Genomic DNA, 24,339 nt, shown 5'->3' on the forward strand with positions numbered 1-24,339 from the left:
CAAAATCATATTTTCACAAATGGGTTCCATTATCTAGCAATTCTTTGGCAATTCAACCTCATGTTATCCATGAAATAGGCAAATATATGTCAAAGGGCTTGTTATGTTATTTTTAATCCAGGAAAGGCCACCGAGAGAGGATCACTTTATTTGGGTTAGGGTTAGGGTTTTGGTCTATTGTCTATCGTCTATGAAACAAAAGGAGAGGAATGGTATATAACATGCACGGAGCGTCTCTAAGCTTTTCATCTACGATACGCCGCCCAAGAGATTCTGCCTTCTCCAAGAGATTCTGCCTTCTCCAAGTTATGCTGTTGCTTTTATAGTGAGGTGAAGGTAGACTTCTTCTACAACGGTAAAAACTTGCTCACTTCATCTGTGTGTCCGTTGTTGCCCCCTATGTGCAAATGTTGCAGCTTTATTAAATGTGCTCGGTGCTGCTCCCTGTGGCTATGTGAGAATATGACCTCCTAATTGTTAAATGTGCTCGGTGCTGCTCCCTGTGGCTATGTGAGAATATTACCTCCTAATTATTAAATGTGCTCGGTGCTGCTCCCTGTGGCTATGTGAGAATATTACGGCTGAAATATATTACAGGCTAACATGGTGGGCCAGGCTTTTTTAAGTCTGTCCAGAAAGTCACCAGCTGTTCTGAAGAGCTGAGAATGTACGTGATGATCTGAGAGAAGGTACAGCGATTGTATTTATCGAGGTAAGCTCTAAACTGGTTTGGATGTTGGGGCTGAGTGATACTGAGTCCTAACTTTTTCATACACATTCCAATGTAGGCATCTTCGATATTAAAGGGTTTGATGCTTTTGGAGACCTCCACAAACCTGCTTGTCAGATCAATGGAGAAGATGTAGCCCATGCCAAGGGTGTAGGTTGGATAAATAGGGTCAGGGTACATCTCCATAGGAACATACCATTTCGATGAACGATGGCGAATGACAGGCCTATTCCACATCAGCATTCCTGTCAGGTATAACTCCTTGGGGGTGCCTGGTGTCTTTAACATGCTCACTAGATTCTCCACATTAAGGAACATATCTGAGTCAATCTTCATGCCATAGGACACCTTTGGGCACCGTGTGGCCAGCCAGTCCATAATCACCATGGTCTTGATGGTGAGATTGAGGTAACTGTCTATGAAGTCGCTCTGGATCAGGTCGTGGTACTGAAGGTTCTCCTTGCTGACGTGCTCCTGCTGCTCTGTGATGTTGCCTCTGCTGGGGAGACCCAGGAGGAAGACCGTCTGGATCAGCTCACCCTGAACAAGGGTCTCGTTGCCCCACGTTTTCCGGATAGCATCCCTAGCTTTCCTGTTCCCGGGGGCCACGGGGACAACAAGAACCAGGAAAGGAGTGTTGAATCTACACACTTCCGTGTCATCCAGGATGAAATGGTAGTTCCTTGGAAAAGCTAGGTGGTGCTGGAGGAAGTTTCGATTTGGATGCTCCAGAGGAAAAGGGGCACTATCAATCTGGTTGGTTTGTTTCAAAAACATGTTGCTCTGCACATAATCTGACAATTGGACTTTGTATACAGACAGGTAGCTGAGTGAAATCAGTATCACAGAAAGCATGAGGAGCCCCATGAATTTTGACCTTAAAATAGGTGGCTTTTGATGGGTGTGAATCTCCATCACTGCACTGCATATGGGAGAAAGACAATGTGTTCAAGTTAGTGCCTGATAGACAGATATGTATAAGGCCTACAATTAACCTGTCACGGTTTCAATTATTTATTGTTATAGTAAAACTTAAAGGCTAACAATATTTTTGATTGTTATAACAGCACTACAGGAGACTGCATGATTACGCGCAATATATTCATTATATCAGACAGAATGGAAAATGGTAAACAGCATAGAGGAATGAATAAAAACGATGCGACAGAAGACGGGACAGGATAGGGTTTCAAAGTCGTTTTCAAATCATTCAGTCGTAACTGACGCGTCAATTGAATACGAGCGCCGGACATTACGCAGTTGTAGATGTAAGGTGGTAAGGTAAGGTGGTATACCCAGCGGGATGGGTCATTTTACAAAGCCACACGAAACCCATATTGTCCTGTCTAACATCCCGGTAAATGATTTACATAAAGTTTACATAAATTTTTTTTACATAAAGTAGAACAAAACCAATGAAACACAGTTGACATCTATCCAGAAGTGCAAAATAATGTAAACATTGCAGGTAAGCAGGTAGTCATTTAAAAAGTGCAGATAAGCAGGTAGTCATTTAACAGTCCAGTGCTAGACAGTGCATTAATAAGTGTAAACAGTTATACAGTGCAGGCAGTAAAAGTAACCAGGTGAACATTGCAAAAAGTGCGATGCAACAGGTAATTACCTATGCCTACTCGTTGTTGAAATTCAGTTTTCCATACAAAACTATTTATTTAAGTTGAAAGGTTACCGTGGTCGAAATGCTTGTATGAAAATGATAACCGTCAATGGCCTACACTAGTTAAATAAAATAACGGGTGACTTTGCTTATGCTTATGCTTAGGCCTATGATTACATTACTATTTTTTTTTTATTGCGAGTGAAACGGTAGTAATATGAACGCTTTACTAACCTCGCCAACTCCTTCGCCGCCGAAGCGTCCTTCATCTCTCAGGTAAGCCTACAAATCGTCTCTACTGCACTCAACGTACATGGCATATCCTACCTGCCGGACCCTATTTGACGTGTTAACCTGTTAAGAAGGGAGGCGGGGCGCAGGGCCGTAGCCTACTAACACTTCACTGTGCCAATCACGCCCAGGTGAAAAAGTAGTATACTTTAGTGTATTACAAATAAGTACTTGGAAAAAGTCTAGTGGCAATTAAGTGAACTTTCAAGTTCTTTGTAGAACACGAATAAAAACGATGAAAATGCTTCATATTCACTCATATTCACTTCATTAGAAGTGGATTTAAGCATACTTGTATTACGTTCACTTTATTGTTAGTTCATTTCAGGGATGCGGACTCGAGTCACATGACTTGGACTCGAGTCAGACTCGAGTCATGATTTTGATAAAATTTTGATGAAATTACGCATGACTTGCTACTCGTCTTAGACTTGACTGCTATTGACTTGAGACTTGACTCGAACTTTGCCTCTTTGACTTGAAATGACTCGACATGTCGTGAGTCAAAAACATTTATTGTTTAGTTATTGTTTCCGCTGAAGATGAAAAAAAAACCAGCGAAGATAGGCAGGCGGGTGCGGGCGGGGCCTTAGTGATGCAAAGAATCAGTCAGACACCCAATGCGTGGAGTGAAGTCTGCGTAAGAAACTAAATGAATCACACACTGAACATGAATATGTTTGTATATATGTCTAATTTAATATATGTCTAATTTGTCATCAACTTCATCAACTTCCCATCATGAACAATAGGCTACTTGGACTCAGGGGCGTAGGAATGAGTTTAACATCCCGGCTTCTGAAATGCGCGAACATCTCCGTCCAGCGCTCGTCCGCTGGTTTCCATCAGCATTCCACTGTACGACTATCCCTGTTGCGTATGCCCTCACACATTGTTGAAATCAAGCTGGATGCTTTAATGTTTCTATGTGGTTTTTAGTTAATGATCGGGCTATATTAAGACCACGTTGGCTATGTAATCGCGGACAAGGGGACTATTTCATAGTGGTTGGTGGAAACCGCGACAACCCTGCGCGCTGCCTTAAAGGCTCCGTTGGGAGCTCAAAACGGTGAACATCATTCAGGGGGCCGGTGACAATACGCTCTGTTGCGCTTTCAAAATAAAATCCATTTTTGGGTGGGACAAATGCGCCTGTCTCCAATATTGGAGGGGACCTTAACGCCGTTACTTGTTACGCGGACCAATTTTGATGACACCTGTCCGCAATTCCACAGCAGGCTGTCAGCAAACGAAATATGTGTAGACTAATTTCAAGAGCGTTTGTCTCTGTGTTGAGGTCATGTTTTCGGAGCTCTATGAGGTTGACGTCACACACACACACACACACACACACACATGCACACACACACACACACACACACGCACACACACACACACACACACACACACACACACACACACACACACACACACACACACACACACACACACACACACACACACACACACACACACACACACACACACACACACTACTATGCTTTGTTTAAAACTTTCTGAAGCTTCAGGCTAATTCATAAAAATATAGAAATATAGTCCCAGACGAAACTCATTCAATGTCTTTTCAGATTTTCTCATAAATGTGTAAATAGGCCTACCAAAAACATGCATGATTTTTTCCCCATTTGTCTTTGTTGTGAGCAGTATTCCTATAGGACAGTGATCATGATTTGCCTCAATATCAGAATAACACCCATTGGACAAATAGCAATGGTTGGTGGAATGCCATAAAGTATGCAGTGTAAGCTTGTCCAGGCCCTGCAAGTCAGGATGTAAGCTATGAATCTGAACGAATTTCTGGGCAGTGGCCATCCCCAAAATTCACCAGAATACAGGAAATCACATCTACCAAATCACCTCTACCAAATAAAAAATCACATCTACCAAATAAAACATTTTGGGGGGAGGACCCCCAGACCCCCCATCCCTGAGGGCACCCCACCCACAAATTTATCCACCAGCCGCCACTGGTCCTACGTGTTTAAAATTGAGCCTAACATCGGCGTCTATATATGACCTCACATGCACGCGCACTACGGTCACACGCAAAGTGTCCCGGTTTTAGTTTCAGGAAATAACAGAACCGGTCAGAAGAACAGGTAGTCTAGTTGTGAAATGTATTAAGAGTATTAAGAGGCACATGTTGTTCTCTCGTGTTCTCTCTCTCTCTCTCTCTCTCTCTCTCTCTCTCTCTCTCTCTCTCTCTCTCTCTCTCTCTCTCTCTCTCTCTCTCTCTCTCTCTCTCTCTCTCTCTCTCTCTCTTTTTACCAACCCTATCTGCCAGCATATGTTTTGTTTCAGATAGCCATCGGGTTGCCTGTCCAACCAGGCCCCGTCGCCCTACCAACCCCTAGTAAAAAATATCCACGAAATGAAAAGATCAGGAAATTCAGGTTAATGGGTTACTCTGTGGCCCTCATGGTTCACCCATTGTTTTCCTTGAAGAAATAGTTTAGACCACACAACACAGGGTCAGAGGTGTAGAGCTCTCTCTCTCTCTAAATTCTATTAATTTATTTTTTTACCAACCCTGCTGACTGTTGTTTGAACAGGTCTTCTAGTTGTGCTGAAGCCTGTAAAAGGTATTAAGAGTTTTGTAATGCAGATTGAACATTGAGACTTGATATTTAAATAAAACAATGTGTTGAAATGAAAATCGTGGCATACTGTAACTGACATCCACTCAAGCAGTCCTTTCAGACATCCATACATAGCTGTTACGGATCTAGTGTGTTGTGTTTGTGTTGTGTTTGTGTTTTATTGTGTTCTCTCCCCAGATTACCTTTCCCCCCCCCCTTTCTGATTGCAACCCTGGCAATCAGGAAATGTAGTGCACCTGTGCTCACCTGAGGGCCATATAAGCTGGGAGCAGACAGCTGCACAGAGCCTTTTGTGCCATCAAGCAGTTGACAATTGTTTGTGTGTGGGAGCTAGCGACGGAGTGCTGTTGTTGTAGTTCTGAGTAGTGGAGTATTTGGTTGGTTTGGAGTTAGTTCTTTTGATTTGGGCTTTCCTCTTTTGGGAAAGTGGTTCTTAGTTCTTTGGCCCATCAATAAACCTGTTTGCTTACCGTTACCTCTGTCTGTGTCTCCTCCTTGTCCCCCAGAACCTAAAAATATTCTTTGTTACTCCCCAGATCCCCCTGGATACTATTTGGGGTCGTAACAATAGCTCATATGCCACACTAGTCAAGGCGCGACTTAACCAACTTTAGGGTCACAGTGGTGCCTTCCGTAGCCTACTAATACAATTCAAACCCACCATCCACTCTCACTTCTCCTCTGAGACACCATAGGATTTTGAGGCATGCGCACATCATAACACATTTGAAGACAGAAACATTGAACATATAACTGTATTGATAAGAAATGACACTGTACATTAGAGTGATATGTTGAAATTATGATCAATAGCCTAATAATGACATTAAGTAAAAAGTACATGGTGACTTGTTCAGTCCTTTCCCTGTCTTGATTTGGGACTCGACTCAGACTTGACTGCTAAGACTTGACTTTGCACCACCGGGGCGTCTCCAACGTGTCCTCGTAAAGAGGAGACGCTGGTGTCTCCAGCGTCTCCTCAAGAGGACAGGATGGAGACACCAGCTTCTCCTCCTCAGGAGGACATGATGGAGACACCAGCGTCTCCTCCTCAACGATGCCGCAACTGTTGATTACTTCAGGTAAAATAAACTAGGCTACAATTACTCATCTTGTGTATTAAAACGTAGCTACTATTTTATTATACATATTATACATTCTTTCAAAACTAGGGCCTGGGGCCTGCGAGTGCGAGAGCATAAATCGCGGAGCGGCATGCTTGTCGGGTTCTCGCGGCCCCTTCGTCGCAACGGCGGCCCCACATTATCTTTCGGCACGCTATCAAGCATAAATAGTGTGCATTGACGGTCTTTTACTGCTTCCGCGCGATGCCAACCTTTCTTACCTGACAGTTTAGTGACAGTTCATTGACAGTTGAGTGGACCTTGAATGATTGACTGAATCTCTGCCCCTTATGGTTATATTTGTTTGCCTCTATAGTCTTTTACTGTATGTTACGCCCAACCCCTACTTGGCCCTACTGGGGACAACAAAACCACCCTTGACCCCAAATACAAAAGAACACCTTTTAAAAGTACCCGACCAGTAGGATTTATTTACATAAATAAATGAAAAGGACATACAAAGTCCAAATCATAAATACAAGACAAATCCCAGAGAGGCAGCAGTCCCATGACCAAAAGCCTCGGAACGGGAATCTGTGGCTTTTAACTCCAGTCTTGACGAGCGGTCCAGGTGCTCCTAATCCGTTCTAATGATTCAGTACACCTGCATGGGCAGAGACATGCAAACAGAAAAGGGACAAACTCTACACAACCACACATGAAACACATACAGCCGTAACACTGTAAGATCTCAACAAGATTCCACAAGACATTTTCACCAGGCTATACCCAAGGTTTAGATGTGTTGTGGTGTTTATGCAAATGAGCAAAACCTTTGCTGCATACCCATAACGCTGCAGCACGCCTCATGTTCAACCTACCAAAATTCTCCCATTTGACCTTTTCCGTGATCGCCACTGGCTCCCTGTAATACCTTGTATCAGATTCAAGACGATGGTATTGGCCTACAAGGCAGTCAACGGAACTGCCCCTGCCTACCTCCAAGCATTCAGACCACACACCCCAGCTCGAGCGCTCCGCTCAATTACCTCAGCTGGACGCCTGGTACCACCATCAATAAGAGCAAGCAAAGGTCGCACAACAAAGTCACCACTTTTCTCTGTTTTGGCACCACAATGGTGGAACGAGCTCTCTGCCGATGTCAGGACTGCAGGACTGAGTTGCTCACTAGCTTCCGCAACAGACATTTCAAGTCATGGGCACTTAAAATTTTACATCTTGAACATCCTTACTGTACCGACAGCAATATATTGTTGTTGTTTTTTTAAATTATTTTTCTTCTGACAAATGTACTTATTGTAAGTCACTTTGGATAAAAGCGTCTACTAAATGTAATTTCAAACAATAATAATAATAACTATAAAATATAGGTATACCATACATAAATTATTTTTGTTTAATTTATAATAATTTACCATAATCATACAAACACTAAAAAACGCTATAGGCCTACAAAAAAAGGCCACTGTAAATGTACAGTTAAGGACATTTTTAGTTGACGACAGCTATAGAAGGTTTTTTTACCTCTCAAAATCCTATTATGTGATTAAGTTTTTCAAATCCTTATAAAAACAATACAAATGTCAATACGACAATACAAATGTCCAAAATATAGATTTTCTATGAATACATATGAACATTCCTGGTGCTAATTAGAGAGGCTGTAGAAACAGACTCAATTAAATCTTGCCTATTAAATTGTCAACCAGAGCTGAAATAATAATGGAATTCAATAACGACAAACAGTGACGGACTGGGATCAAAAAACGGCCCTGGCATTTGCACCTACCCAGTGGCGAACTTACCGCCACTGGGTTCCGGGCGGACAGGCTTGGGGGTGGGGGGGGAACAGTGTTTGGTTTCGGGCAGAAAGTATTGTTGACTTGGGGGGGGCGTTAGCAGTCCAAGACCGTCAATGCATGAGTAATTAGACATCCAGACACTGACTATTGTGGAGAGATTTTTATAAAAACCGTAGAAAATTATTGACGCTTGAAAGTGTGGCGAGATGTTATCATAACATCTCCCCATAACATTGTTATGGGACCGCCGTTTTCCATGAATGGTCATGGCCGTGACAATCATGCTCTCTGATTGGCCGGCCGGCTCAAACGGCCCACGAGAGCCCGCGGCCCCTCTGGCATTTGCCCGAATGCCAGACGCCTAGTCCGTCACTGACGACAAATATATAAATACTCCCAAAATCAATTTTTTACAAACAAGCAATTTATTGACAATTCGACTTCATGTTATCCATAAAGTGGGCATATATACGTGTGTGTCAAAGGGCTAACATGGTGGGCCAGGCTTTTTTAAGTCTGTCCAGAACGTCACCAGCTCTTCTGAAGAGTCAAGAATGTACGTGATGATCTGAGAGAAGGTACAGCGATTGTATTTATCGAGGTAATCTCTAAACTGGTTTGGATGTTGGGGCTGAGTGATACTGAGTCCTAACTTTTTCATACACATTCCAATATACGCATCTTCAATATTAAAGGGTTTGATGCTTTTGGAGACCTCCACAAACCTGCTTGTCAGATCAATGGAGAAGAGGTAGCCCATGCCAATGGTGTAGTTTGGATAAATAGGGTCAGGAAATATTTCTTCAGGAACATACCATTTGGAGGACCGATCGCGAATGACAGGCCTATTCCACATCAGCATTCCTGTCAGGTATAACTCCTTGGGGGTGCCTGGTGTCTTTAACATGCTCACTAGATTCTCCACATTAAGGAACATATCTGAGTCAATCTTCATGCCATAGGACACCTTTGAGCACCGTGTGGCCAGCCAGTCCATAATCACCATGGTCTTGATGGTGAGATTGAGGTAACTGTCTATGAAGTCGCTCTGGATCAGGTCGTGGTACTGAAGGTTCTCCTTGCTGACGTGCTCCTGCAGCTCTGTGATGTTGCCTCTGCTGGGGAGACCCAGGAGGAAGACCGTCTGGATCAGCTCACCCTGAACAAGGGTCTCGTTGCCCCACGTTTTCCGGATAGCATCCCGAGCTTTCCTGTTCCCAGGGGCCACGGGGACAACAAGAACCAGGAAAGGAGTGTTGGACTTACACACGTCCGTGTCATCCAGGATGAAATGGTAGTTCCTTGGAAAAGCTAGGTGGTGCTGGATAAAGTGTTTTTTTGGATCCTCCGAATAAAGGGGTGGCCTATGAATCTGGTTGGAGCCATTTAAATATCCGCTGTACTTCAGATCTATCAATACTATCTCTGGCAACTTGATTTCTCCACTAAACAAGTAGAGGAGTGAAGTCTTTATCAGACAGAGTAGGAGGAGCGTCTTGAATGCTGCCTTTAAATTAGGCCTCCTCTGATGGGTTGGTGTCTCAATCACATAAATGTGTCTGGAAAGATAAAGTTAGAGTTCAGTGCCTGATAGATAATACCATGTATAACTATTAACCTAGTACTAGTAGCCATAATCTCCAAAGAAAAATGAACCACCCACTGATGGTTTAAAACCGACAGTTTTTTGGGCCCCTTTCAAAAGGTTATTGCTAAAATGTGATTGTTAGTGCCTTTTTATAATGTGCAATATTAGTTCCATTATATCACAGGTTCTTGTTTGAATATTTCTTTTTTACATTGATGGCATACTACCTAACCTCAAGTTCTATGTTTATTCAGGTATTATATATTATGTTGATCTTGTATAATGTTTGTTCCAAAATAAAATGCAATATTGCAGTTTCTAACAGATTGTGAGCATAAATAATATTCTTACCTATTCATACCGTGTTTTTCCATGTGGGTAAGGTTGCATTCCTAAGACATTCAAACTATACAGTACAATTCCAGAGACAGATATTGTATCAAAAGATTAAAAAAATAAAATAAAGATCAAAACCCTGTCAAACCCTTCATCTCTGGGTTCAACTGTCTCAACTGCACCGAACTTGCTCTTCCAACAGCAAAATCTATACTTTATAGCCTACATTACGTGTTTAACCTGTAAAGCAGGTAATACCTGAGCGATATTGATTGGAGTTGGGTCCACCAGTTGTTGTTTATTTAAACCACACTGACAAGGTTATAACTTTACTATGAATTGTGTTGGATATACCTATAATCGGTATGCTTAAACCTTGTAACATGGTAAACTTTTAGTGAAAGAAATACATCGAGCTAATATCTACGATAACATTATTACACTCTTTTGAAGTGCTGAATGAAAAATTTAATTATATCATTATATTCTCAGTTCACATATTCTAAACTGCCCCCAGAATTAATTTAACTTGATTTAAGCTACGTCCTCAGGTTTGCAATGGGTTTTGAAGATCTGCTGATGATCACGTATGTCCTTATCTCAGGCGGTATGTTTGTTTCTGAAGTGAAATGAAGATATCCACATCTGTCAATGTTTCGGTATAGGCTTGTCTCTTCCCTGCCATCCCAGCTTTGATCTGTGATGATCTACCTGTTCTCATCACTGATGTAGTATATGTAATGAATCGTTTATGCCAAACCGTTTTGAGAATTGAAGCAGAAGCACGATGGGTTTTGCAGAAAGATTTAGTAGCTCCTAGCGGCGTGGCATATTTGTATATTCACAGCTCCTGGTATAGTAAACAAGAAAGGACATGTGGAGTTTACATATGAGCCCCTACTGGACATAAGTTTATATCCAGTAGGGGTTTATTTGGTATGAAAATACTTCACCATAAAATGTATTAAACTGATTATTTTGTTTGGTTGTTATTTGACTTTAGCAAGATAAATGACCCACAAAGTGTGACACCACCTAGGTGGCTCTCACACAGGACCTAGGTGGCTTTGTTGGGTTCCTGGAGAAAGGACACAGGTAATGTTGTTCAACCAGGTAACTAGGGTGATGGCAAGATGTTACAGCAAGGGCAGACTTTAAATTCCGACATTCCAGCAAAATTATATTAATTAATTAATTAATAACAGATTGTGAGCATAAATAATATTCTTACCTAATCATACCGTTTTTCCATGTGGGTAAGGTTGCATTCCTAAGACATTCAAACTATACAGTACAATTCTAGAGACAGATATTGTATCAAAAGATTTTAAAAATAAAAAATAAAGATCAAAACCCTGTCAAACCCTTCATCTCTGGGTTCAACTGTCTCAACTGCACCAAACTTGCTCTTCCAACAGCAAAATCGATACTTAATAGCCTACATTACGTGTTTAACCTGTATGTTAATGTGTCACTGGACATGGCCACGGGAGCGGACACCCTGGGAGGAAGCTCTGCAGCTGGGCCGTGGCGGTAGCTCATCGGAGGGCCCGGAACAGGGTCCACCAGAGCGACACGGTATCCTGAGTTGTGGCTGGACTGGTCTGTCACAGGCTGCTTCCAGGAAGCCTGGTCTCATAAGCTTATGGATAATTTACTCTGCCGATGATGTCTGGCTCTCACAAGCTACAAGCTAGACCGACCAATCCCAACTGTTGATCTAATATGAGGCAGGGTAAATATGATGACGGTGCAGAGGAGTGCCGTAAAGGCATTTTCAACAACAGCAAAGATGGCTGCCGCTGGTGTCGACCCTAACCCCATCGAGACAGTAATAACGTATGGCTAACTGGATGGCTATTCTTATGGAAACCCTAATTCACTAAGTCGGTGGCACACAATCACAGCTCTTCCCGTCTGCAAGCATGTTGTCGGTTTAAAAAGGTGTCCAGAGGTGTTTTGGGTCTTCGCCTGTTGGTGACGCCTTTTTGAAATCTAAAATTAGTGCTGAGGTTCCAGACTTATAGCAGCTCACAATTCGCCTGCCGATGCCAGGCTAGCTCCCGGGGGCTGCTAGTTTGCCGCCTGCCTGTGGCGGTCGCTGCGCTGCCTCGCCAGACCTCCGCTCCACCAGCGAGTGTTGCGGGCGTCAAGGAAAAAGGGCTCTGGCCTGTGGCTGTCCGTCACCGCAGCTGGTGGCCGAGTGCGTCTCGGGCGGCCCGTCTGTGGCCCTTCCTCGGCCGGAGAGGGGCCCACATTGGGCTCCAGCTGGCTTCTACACGCCCCCTAGGTGGCATTGCTGGTTCCTCTGACGACCAGTACACGGGTAGATGTGTGTTTGTTGGAGTGTTGGCTGGAAGTTACAGCCAGAGCAGATGGTAAATGTGCGGTGATTGCTTGTTTACGCTTGTACCTTGTTACAGTATTTGCCTCGAATGCACCACAGGTGCACAGCCTCAGCAAGTCCCAAGTCCAAGAAACAGGTATGGTAGTGAAAAGAACGACAAGAGAACACGAAGGGAAGAGGTGTGATCGATGAATGGGTTGAACACGTGTCAGTTTTCAATCATCACAGTGTGTTAAGGTTAAGACCAACTTCTTGGTTAGGTTTAGAAAACACAACTACTTGGTTATGTTAGGGTTAGACAGAAAAATGCAAACCTCTTCCATTTCCATCATTTTGCATCAATGCTGGCTCTTCACCCGGCTGCAGTCGGGCAGACGCCTACGCTGCCTTAAAGCTCGGACTAAGAGACTGAGGAGGAGCTTATTCCCGCAGGCAGTTAGACCGCTTAACTCTGGTCGACTCTAACTGGCACTCTTTTGCACTCTTTCACAATTCTCTAGGCACTTTTGTATTTATATACCATTTTTTTATGACCGTTTTTATAGCACCACCTCTTAAGGGATGCATGTGTTTAAATACTATTATTGATTATTTATTCAGGTTCCAGTAATTTGCACAAATGACACAAGTGATAACCCCTTTTCATTTCACTGTATGTAAAATGTTATTTTTTACAAACATGTGACCAATAAAAAACTTTGAACTTCGAACTTGAGGAATTATTTTTGGCCTTTTGTCTTTTCCAAAGTCTTGTCGGTTGGGGGAATTTCCTTGAAATCTTGCCTACTGCTCCTTCAATCAACAGTTATATAGTTATAGTTAGTATAATAGTCTATTACAGTGTGTAACACTTTGTAACATAGGTTTCTGGTTAGGCTTAATCCACAAAGAAAACCACACCAATCCACACCAAACTTGCTAGTCTTCTTCATTCTCTCTAAACTTGACATTGAGGTTAAAAAGTTGATCTGCGTGTTTTTGCAAGTGTTGGAAGATCAGGTTTAGGAAATATGTGCGTTCTACAGGCAACTGGGGTCATTATGTGTATATAAATATAGAAAACTGATCAACTTTGAGTGTCTAGTGTCTTACTGTAATTTAATCAAATTGATATGGATTTTAGAAACGGTCTTGTGTGTGTACCACTGTAAGTAGGCTTGCATCTGTGTTCATTTAGCATTCCTGGGTATACATATTATATTTTGTCAAAATAGGAGGTATGTATTTATTATGTGCAAAAGAATAATAGCCACATGTACGTGTGTGTGTATTAGTGTGCATTTATGTTTGTGTGTATGTAGGGTGCAAGCATAGTGTATGAACATTTGAGTTATTGCGTTGCTACAGTTTGCATAGCTCGCAAAAGGTGCATTGAACAGTTGTCACATTATTTGCATTGGAAAGTAATGAATAATGACACTTGAAAAGCAATGGCTAAGAAAAGATTATTTCCCATGTGTTTATTGACATACTGGAAGTCATTGTCGTCATCATGGACGTCTAACAAAAATGTTATTTAAAGGAGATGCAGTGGCAATGATGTATGAATCACACTTGTCATTGGTTAGAAAGAAGGAACAAAAAATGTTTGACCTTTACATGTACAGTATATACCTTAGTACCTCATACGCTGACGGCAGTGTTTAACACAAGGCACTAAAAACACTTGGAATACTGGTTAGTTCAAATATGTCAATGTGCAAACAATTAGATATGATAAATCCTTTCATACTGGCCGGATGTGGCCATTGTCTGAAATGTATTACATTATAATATATTATATTACAAAAGACACTACATTAGATGTTTGTGTTTTTCTAATATACGTTTTTTTGGCAGGGCTTTTGAAAGCGCTGTGTAGCTTCCGATTGTGCGTCTTAATATAGTCTGGCAGAGCATTCAGGCCAAGGCGTATGCACAATCGCCCATCACACGGGGCTGAAGCAGACATGAGGCTTGGCAACCAGAAGAAGAAAAAGTTGTGCAGATCTGGTACAGATCTTTGTCGACCGGACAGAATAAACTGTGATGTGCTTCTGAGTTTTCTTTGGGGACTGTGGGTCCCAACCGATCCCTGATCAGAGATCCAAATGATGGATGATGGTAATGGTGATCAAGGGAGACATTCAGCGGGGCATCCTCTATGGGTGGGTCCGAGTGTTGAATAATTCTTCTTTGTTGAAAAACTCTTCTTTTTGTTGAAAAACTCTTCTTTTTTCAACATTTGATTTATAACATTAAAATAGGTCTGCATGAATGTACCAAAGTCATTTCCATAGTTTTGCTTGATTGTTATTATTATACTTATTATTACTATTATAACTATTAATATTATGTTCCAACCAACCCTTTGACTCATTCCATTATAACTGAGACCACTGTCTGTAGGGGTTTTACTTGCTTGCGAAATTAAACCTATAATATAATGCAATGAAAAATGGCTCCCTTCATTAGGGTAGCTGCTAGATTATAACACAATCTAGGTTCTACAAAGCGACATTTCTGGCATGGTGAACAAAGATAATCCACTGGTGTCATAGGCTGGAGGCTGTTGTGTTTCTCCACATCCAAAATCTCCAAAATGTCACTCCACATCTTAACACTTGCAAATAAATGACAGACAGACAGACAGACACACACACACACACACACACACACACACACACACACACAGTCCCAGACAGACATACAGACAGACATACAGACACACCCCTAGCTGCCAACAACCGGCCTCAGTAGGAAGGCAGAGGGAGGGACCATGAGCCAGGGGAGGGTGTCTCCCATTCTGCCCCCCATCCCCACTGATAGGTTGAACACCCTAGCCTCCCGCCTCCCCTGCTCCTTCTCCTCCCCCTCCTCGCCTGCTCCCTCCCTGGCCACCAGCGGGGGGTGCAGTCCCAGCAGGGAAGCAGCCGAGAGCCCCATGGGGCTCCGGAGGGAGTCGGTCAGGCTCAGCCCTCCTCCTCCCGCCGTCCCCAGGGACATGAGCTGGGCGTCAGGCGAGCGGCCGAAGGCCCCCGCGTGGCAAAGGGCCGACAGCGGCAGCGACGCCCTCAGCCCCCCCAGGAGGGCGGCGGCGGCGGCGGGCATGATGACGTGGGTCCGGCCGACGAACATGGCGTCCCCGTCGTCCGGGCGGGGCCCCGGGTTGGCCTGCCACGCGGACGCGCGGCCCCCCCCCGCCGCTTCGCCCGCCGCCTCGCCCGCCGCCGCCGCCGCCCGACCAGCCGCCAGCCGCAGCTCCTGGGCCACGAAGTGTCCGTGGGCCTTGATGTGCTTGCGGAGGGAGCTGGGGTCGGTGTAGCGCTTGTGGCAGCCGCTCATCTTGCAGCGGTAGGGCTTGTCCACGTAGTGGGTGCGCGTGTGCTTGAAGCGGTCGCTGGAGTTGGAGTAGCGCTTGCTGCAGCCCTCGTAGGGGCAGATGTAGGGCTTCTCTCCTGGGACGTCATCATCGGGTTACGGGACAGAACACACGTACAAAACGTGAATACAATGAACAGTGAATGAATGATATACAAACCGGTTGAGTAATAATCTCCCACGACCCAGGACAGAGAAGGGTACTCTTCGTCCTGTCGAAGAGCTTTTTTTTTTTTTTTCAATTCTCTGTGGTCACCCACGGTCCCATGGCACTCATCGCAAGAGTAGGGGTGCTAACCCCGGTGTCCTGGCCCTGTAGCACTCTCCTCAAGAGTAGGGGTGCTAACCCCGGTGTCCTGGCCCTGTAGCACTCTCCTCAAGAGTAGGGGTGCTAATCCCTGTAATTTGGCCAATTTCCCAATCCCGGTTCTTGTACCCCTCTAACCCTGGTCTCTGATTGGATTTTTCATCATTCCGCACCCCTCCAGTGGGTGGTGAGCGTACTGGGGCACACAGGCAGCCGTGCATCACCCAAGTGGGTGCTTCCCACTGGTAGTGGGTGAGGTGTACCTCAAACCCTACATGCTCGACATACTCACTACTTAAATCAATCAATTCTCAATTCAATTCTTATTTTTACTTTTTTTTTTACATACTATTCATTTCACAAATATTCGTCAGCTGCTTGTTTCTCAATTCCTCCGTGTTTCTTGAGGTGGTCTGAGCGTTACGTGACACTCCCAGGTAAGCCCAGATAACCATCCTTGTGTCTACATATTTACACAGGGTAGTCCGCCTACCCAAGGCGGGTCATCCATCCGGGGGACGTACACACAGACCATGTTGACTGACCTGTGTGCGAGCGGGTGTGGATTTTCAGGTTCTCCAGGCGGGAGAAGCTCTTGTTGCAGGTGGGACAGTGGTGCGGCTTCTCATTGGTGTGAGTCCGAATGTGAATCAGCATTTTGTACCTTCAATCCGCAAGGACCCCCACCCAAACACACACACACACACACACACACACACACACACACACACACACACACACACACACACACACACAGAAGTGTTGACATGATAATATTGACTTTCATGTTCTTATCTTCTAAGAGGATATTTTTAGCCCTGCACTCATATTTACAACCTGAAAATAGCATATCTAAAGATGAGCCATATTTATAGATAGAGATCCAAATAAATCACACAGCCACATGTTCTTTGCGGCCCAAAGGTGCAGTAAGAACCCAGTGGGAAATAAATCCTCTCACCTGGCGTTGAAGCCGCGGCCATTGCGGGCACAGCCCTCCCACTGACAGCAGTACCCGGAATCCTTTTCAGGCTTCACGTGGTGCTCGTTGATGTGGTCCACCAGCTCCTGGAGCGTGTCAAAGAGAAGGTGGCACTGTAGGAGAGAGAGAGAGAGAGCACTGAAATGAGCCCAGGGGTACACAAAACATTCACAGACCTGTGTAGCAAGCATGTCAATGTCAGTGCCACTCATTTATGACTACACTACATATACAGATACTCGCCCGCACAGTGCCATTGTTCATTAAACACGTTTAATGTGTGTATGCGTCAAGGAAAGCAACGCTTATGTACGTCTTACCTTCATCCAGCGGCAGGCCAGTTGGTCGTCCAACGTTGAGAGCTCAGGGCTTTCCCTCTGACCAATGAACATGGAGGAGGGGAAATTATAACCGCCCCCTTGGCTTTTGATTGGCAGGTAGAAGGGATAGCCATCAGGGGACCCTCTGCCCTCGATGTAGTGCTGATTGGATGGCTCCTGAGGAGAGGACAAGCGGGGAGGAAGACATGGTTATGATACCATGATGGGCCAATCGCTCTCCTCAGCATCCCTGGAAAAATGGATCCCTCTCTCTGCGTTCCTGCTCAATGTTTCTAGCCTTGGGTTTCTATTTCTGTTACACTGTTTGGGACTACACTATTTACACCCATTTGAGACATTAACCGTAACTAATTGATGTACAAAAAAAGCTAGACTCTTAATACTAGTTTATTACACGGCTTTGTTTAACACTCAATTCTGATTGCTTGATAACCATTTACAGTCTGTTATTCATAGCAGCAGCACCCTGCTATTCAGGAATAACAGACCGTTCCAACCGTTGAAACTAACATAATTAAATCATATTTAGTCATTTAAATAAAAATTGTATTTGTTTTCTTATTTTTTGTCAAATTATCTAGTTCTTTAGTAACTACGCCATTCATAAGGGGGGTGTGTCTTGAGATTTTCCTTCTTTCATATGTCCATATTCTTCATATTCATTTGCTCATATTCACTTTCATATGTTCATATTCTGTTTCTTATGTTCATATTCTGTTTCATTTGTTGTTGGGGATAAACATTCTTTAATTGGTTAATCCTTTAATTGTCCATTAATTACAATTTTGGTTGCGTGCTTGGTCATGAATGTCGGCAGCATGTATACCAAACGTACAATTGTGATTGACAGCAGGTACATTCACCAGCTGCGTGAGTCAACCAATCAAGGACTTAAAGTGGTCCTCATTAAATTGACATAATCTATCCTAGACAATCATTGCAGCTACTCTGAGCCTTTTATAGTTTCATTTGTTCATATGTAAATATTGTTTCATTTGTACATATTCTGTGTCATACATTCATATCCTGTTTTGTGCGTCACTCTGTCTATATTAGCGTCCAAGCCAACATAAGAAAGGAAGTGTTGTCTTATAACTATTGATTTAGCCTCTAATGTCATGCCAGCTGTACCATGCAGTCCAAGTAAGTCAATGTGCTAAACACACATGGGACTGGGTTGGTTGTTTGTCTTGCTTTGTATGACGTTAATTCAAGTTCAATCTCAGTTAATTATGCAGCCTGTATAGAGCCCACGCCTTGTTACCACATATCATAGCGGGTATTACATAACAGCAATGATGTTCAACCATCTGGTTCATACAGTTGTAACCAAATTATAGAATAATGTCACTGTGTAGGTATGCATGTAAAAACTAACGAATGTTCAGTCAACAAGCGATGGGAAGAGGAGGTAGAGGAGAAGGAGGAGAAGTATGAGGATAAGGAGAAGGAGGAAGAGGAGGAGGTGGAAGAGGAGGAGGAGTAAGAGGAGATGGAGGAAGAGAAGGAGGAAGAGAAGGAGGAGAAGGAGGAAGAGGAGGAGGAGGAGGAATAAGAGGAGAAGGTGGAAGAGGAGGAGGAGTAAGAGGAGAAGGAGGAAGAGAAGGATGAGAAGGAGGAAAAGGAGAAAAAGGAGGAGGAGCTAAGATAAGACGCACTTAATTCCATATTAACTCCAGGTAAGAAATCAGGGTGTAACTGCAGAACGTGCCGGACAGTGATAAGAATTGAATGGCATAGAGATTATGAAGGACTCACCCGGGAGAAGGGGTAGGGCAGGGGGCTGCTGCTGCTGAGAGGGGAGCCCCGCGGGGAGGTGGGGGAGGGGGGGCAGGGAGAGAAGCAGGAGGGGGAGGGGGAGGCGTGGTGGCGGCTGGAGGGGGACAGGCTGAGGTCCATGGCTGGGGGGGTGCAGCAGGACCTGGGTCGCTCCTGTGATGGGCAGCGGGAGTCTGGGGGGGTGGAGAGGAGAACCAGTGAGTCACAGGAGGCTGGATTATGAGACGTTAAACCGGGCATTGTGGTGCAGACAGTGGATGATGAGTGGACGTGCTAGAGGAGACAGGTGATAGGTGATGATTGGGGAGACAAAGCCTTTGGTGATCCTTCTTGTCAATGTCCCAGCGGGTCCCTTACAGGAACCGGCCTGACCTGTAGCCAAGACGTTCTAGTCTCTAACCTTTGTACCCAGGGCGTAGGGGAAGAGCCCTAACCCGTTCACCTTTGGGTGTGTAACATTAGGGGGAGTTGTGTTTTGATTCAGCAGCTTCTTTTGCTCGTTTCGCTCACAAACTTTTTTTCATGAACCATCGTGAACAAGTGTTCCCACACACAACGTACTCTCAGATAAATATAGCCATGAGGTCTGGCCAGACCAGAAGTTATAAAACCAGTTTGAGATTAAAAAAAGTTTTCATTTGTAAAACCAGTTTATATTTAAATCCTGTTATTCAACATAAGTGCCACTAAGGGGCGCTAATGTATTAAAAATGTGATCAGTGTCCTTAAACGTCAATACTGACCATAAAGTGACAAAATGCTTTATAAACCAAAATCTTCTTATTAAACAACATTTTTTTGAGTTGTAACTTACACATAATCATGAATACAACACACTTACTATATACCATTTATTTATTTACTTACTACTAATTTGCTAACTAAAGTAACACAATGCAAACTAAAAACAACCATGTTTGAATGGGATATTAAAACACAACATGAGATAGTGAAGGCGACCAAACAACAGGACATGTGCTGTGGCATACGGTGTCCCGGAGGACCCACAGGTCTGGGCGTCACCTGGAGAGGAGGGCGGCGAAGGGAAGGCGGTGCGTAGGAGCCGCTGGCGTGCCGCGCTGAGCGGGGCGCAGATGGAGGCAGAGCAGCTCCTCTTGCCCGCCCTCAGGTGTCCGTTGGTCCGGCCTGACGGCAGCTTCAGGTCCAGGGGCTCGTCTAACGACAGCATGGCTCCCCGATGTCTCTCGCCCGACTAGGGAGACAAGAGGTGGGTGGGGGGCGGGGGGGGGGGTGACAGAGTGAACTAAAGAAGGGAACGACGCATTTCCGCGCGGCTTCCCACATGAAACTTGGAATGTATTTTTTATTTGTGACATTAGTATTTTGAAGATTAAAAAAAATGATGGTCTTCTTAGATTTGTGTGAAATGTACAACGGGGTATAAAGATGGTCTGCAATTTGTTTCTCCTGCGTCCTGCCACTTGCAATGTAGGTGAGAACACTTCGGTGTTGACCTCCTAACCCTTCTTTCCCAAGAAGATCCAACTCACTTGACCTCGGTCTGCTGGACAGCTGGATGTCATTTGAATGTGCATTATTCAGTTGTTTGCATGGAGCAAATGCCTTTAATACACGCCTCAGCTCAGTGAAGGCCTCGTCGAAGGAGATCACTTTCATACTTCCCAAACCAAGCATTGTAGCGTCCCTTTTAAAGGAGTGAAGAGTTCCCCCAAGATGGTGTGGGGAAATGTAACGTCTAGAAGCACAAACATTTGCCCAGCACAGAGCACACACCAACCCGGTTCCGAACCCTGTGAGATCTGCGTCTCATACGCTTGCAGAGGCGTTTTGGAAACAATGCCTCAGAAATCCTGAGGCAGCCATTTTTTTTTACTTTTGTGCATTGCAAGCTGAGGTCTGGCAGAGAGGCCTTGCCCTGCTTCAAACCCTGGCACGGCATACCTTAAGTTTATGGATAATGAGCGGTTACAAAGGACCAATGGGGCATGCCCTGCCTTGCTGAAGAGCACATCAAATTACGTTTCTTTTTGGGACACAAAGCCCCGGAGGTGCCTCCTGCTGCCCGTCTGAGAATGTGACTTGCGACACTCGTATCCCCGCACCCCCTTTAACCTTCTTAAGCCAAAAACACCACAAACTCAATCACCACAATCACTCGTAGGATCTTTGACATAACACAAAGCAGAGGCTCTGCCACAATGAAGTCAGTGTTTAAGTCCCTCTGCTGGAGCGCCTCGTAGTCACACTGGTTTCACATTCCATGGCAACCTCACTTCACATCTCACACGCACACACTGCCAGTCAGCCTATTGTGGAGGCACGCACATCCAGGGCCCATATGTATCTAGGGTTGCATGCATGCATGCAAGAAAAACATGCACACAACTTCTCCTCCACACGTGAGGCCCTGCCCTTCCCTCAATGACCTCCCTGTGGGCAGGCTGCCCAGAGCCTCTTATGGATCCCCTACTGCCTAACAAAATACACTTACTAGCACTTTATGCACACACACACACACACACAGCAGCAGCATACTCTATAAACACACACTTGCTAGCACTTCATGTGCACACGCACACACACACACACACAGCATACTCTATACAGTTACACACACACACACACACACACACACGCTAGCACTTTATGTGCACACACACACTCACACACACTCCACATGTGCGTGCACACACACGCACACAAACACACACAACACATACTCTATAAACACAGACACCTTCAAACACACACACACACACACACACACACACACACACACACATACATACACACTCACATACAATGTCACTAATATTATTTTGCACAGAGATGCATACTAACATTTACACACACGCAATAAACAATTTCTCACGTCCCTTAAGGTTTTGATTCAATCACAGTAAGACACTGGACATTCCTAGTTCCCAGTAATCTACATATATACACATAATGACCCCAATTACCTCAGTGGAATGCACATATTCCACACACAAACACATGCATATTCAAACACACACACACACACACACACACACACACACACACAGAGTCGATGAAAAGTTATTTCCTCCCTAGACAGGAAGCCTTCGTTTCCACGGCACCCCAAAGAGGCCTCTTGCCCTTCCCTCTGCCATACTTTCTTTAACTTCATCCATCCCTCATTATTTTCTGCATCTCTCTCTCTTCCTTTACCTCTCCACTCGCGCTTGGTACCATGATCGCCCATTCTCTAGTGCACTACTTTAGAACTTTTGTCTCCATGGAAGGGGCCTTATTAACAATAATGTGTAACGTGTAATACGTACACGTCCAATCAAACCTAATCCTGTATAATACACATCACAATCAAACCTTAACCTATATAATATATACACATCACAATTAAACCGTTACCTGTATAATATATATGTACTATCACAATCAAACCGTCTTCACCATTATACCATATACACGTTACAATCAAACCGCACTAACCTTTATAACGTACACATCACAATCAAACCTCACTAACCTTTATAACATACACATCACAATCAAACCTCACTAACCTTTATAACATATACACATCACAATCAAACCGTACTAACCTTTATAACATATACACATCACAATCAAACCTCACTAACCTTTATAACATACACACACATCACAATCAAACCTAACTTACCTGTATACCATGTACACAAAACAATCAAAGCATTGCAGTACTGTGGATGAAGGCCATGCCCTCTCTAGACTCATTCTTGTTCCATTTCATTTACCCAGATTTGTATTGCAATGGAATACAATGAAAACATCCAAATTGCAACATTTGCATAGAAGATCTGGAGAAAGACTTATGTGTAATGACATAGGGCAAATAAATGACCTCGGGTTGATCACGTTGTTGGCCAAGCAAGCATTGATCCTGTACGATGCGAGGTGGGATTTTAAGAAGCAAAAAGTCAAAGTGTTTGGTCCTCCTTATTGGGAGGGGTTTTCAAGTGCCTGTTATGCATCCCATTTCCTTAAATGGTCGTACGCAAAGCCACCGCGACGACCCGCGGTGACAGCATTCTTGTTGTGGGCCAGCAGTCATTATGCAGACGGGAGGAGAGCCTAACACTGTGATTTTCAACCTGAGGAACCTTCAGTACCCTCCCGTACCCCTGGTGGTGCGGGAGGGTACTGCAGGTGGTACGTGGGATTTTAGTCTTGAAAAAGACACATTAGAAATAATAGAAAAAATGATATAGATCATTTAAAACAAATATAAATCTTGTGTAGTAAATTAAGTAGTATGGCTTCTTATTATTTTAAGAATAGTGTCCTTCCAACATATGTTTTCCTTTCCATTGTAAGGTTTTCCATTGATGTTTTGTGTTAATTTGTGATTGCTAAATAAACACACTGGGAGAATAAGCAGAGTTGAAGACTTTTCCTTTCCACTGTTACCCACTGGCCATTGCCTGCTTGCAGTAAAACGTGTGTATAAAGGCGGCATTGGCACTCTTTGCTCAGCCACTGCGTGCGAGTATTGATCTATTTTTTACCATTTGCATATGAGATGGTGTGAAAAAGGTCTTGAAGACAATTAAGTGGTCCCCCTAGACTCCTAGAGTCAACGGATGGGAACCAGTGGCCTAGCGCGCACTACCGTCTGATGAATAAACCAGTGAAAATTTCAAAGTTCCTATGCAACCGTAACAAAAATACAGAAGGGAGAGGGTGGAGATTATTAGGATTTTTTTTTGGTTGAGTTTTTTTTTTTTGCTCAAAGTGATGTAGGGAAGGAAAATAAAAAAAAAAGAAATGTGTGTGTGGGTGTGTAGGGGGGAGGGTGGTGTTGGGCCGGGGGGGGGGGGGGGGCCTCATACCTAGCTAGCGACCCGTGGACCACGGCCAGAATACACAAGCTCAAAGGCACTCTGGGGAGACGTGGAGGGAGAGAATGGACTAAATACTGTTGTCAGGCCCCGAAACCACATACCAGCCAAAGTATGTTTCTCATTGGGAAATATTGGAGCAGTCATCGTAGTGGAAAGAGAGGGAGAGGGGAAAGAGGCCGAATTGGCTGGAGATTGGGGAGAAGGAATGAAGCCCAGTCAAACAAAGAGGGGGGGGGGGGGGGGGACGAGAGAGAAAGTGTGGGAGACAGGCACGTAAGGGGGCGGTGGGTGGGTGGGTGGTG

The 24,339-nt window shown here is 44.2% G+C and overlaps 2 protein-coding genes and 1 pseudogene across 3 annotated transcripts in view; all 3 read right to left on the minus strand.

Annotated features, from left to right (window-relative positions):
* Positions 1–598: 598 nt before the first annotated feature.
* Positions 599–2,617, minus strand: LOC311340489 (beta-1,3-galactosyltransferase 2-like; the record flags this gene model as incomplete). The annotated part of the gene is made up of 2 exons (XM_084465371.1): positions 599–1,652; positions 2,583–2,617. The coding sequence occupies 2 exons, from the start codon at positions 2,615–2,617 to the stop codon at positions 599–601; spliced, it is 1,089 nt and encodes a 362-aa protein (XP_084321497.1).
* A 6,017-nt stretch (positions 2,618–8,634) lies between these two features.
* On the minus strand, positions 8,635–10,109 carry LOC311340491 (beta-1,3-galactosyltransferase 2 pseudogene; annotated as a pseudogene). Its single transcript has 2 exons — positions 10,087–10,109; positions 8,635–9,592 (listed from the first exon to the last, which is right to left on the minus strand). The product of its transcript is annotated as a beta-1,3-galactosyltransferase 2 pseudogene (transcript).
* A 3,779-nt stretch (positions 10,110–13,888) lies between these two features.
* glis2a (GLIS family zinc finger 2a) overlaps positions 13,889–24,339 on the minus strand; it is an 18,816-nt gene continuing 8,365 nt past the window's right edge. The window contains exons 2-7 of the mRNA XM_084465228.1: positions 20,211–20,400; positions 19,167–19,360; positions 17,388–17,564; positions 17,047–17,180; positions 16,631–16,749; positions 13,889–15,855 (exon numbers count right to left, since the gene is read on the minus strand). Coding sequence (XP_084321354.1) covers positions 15,131–15,855; positions 16,631–16,749; positions 17,047–17,180; positions 17,388–17,564; positions 19,167–19,360; positions 20,211–20,376 — 1,515 coding nt within the window. The 5' untranslated portion in view covers positions 20,377–20,400 and the 3' untranslated portion in view covers positions 13,889–15,130. The remainder of the gene's footprint in view (positions 15,856–16,630; positions 16,750–17,046; positions 17,181–17,387; positions 17,565–19,166; positions 19,361–20,210; positions 20,401–24,339) is intronic.

This window comes from Micromesistius poutassou, assembly GCF_964030765.1.
Source record: "Micromesistius poutassou genome assembly, chromosome: 3".
NCBI lineage: Eukaryota > Metazoa > Chordata > Actinopteri > Gadiformes > Gadidae > Micromesistius > Micromesistius poutassou.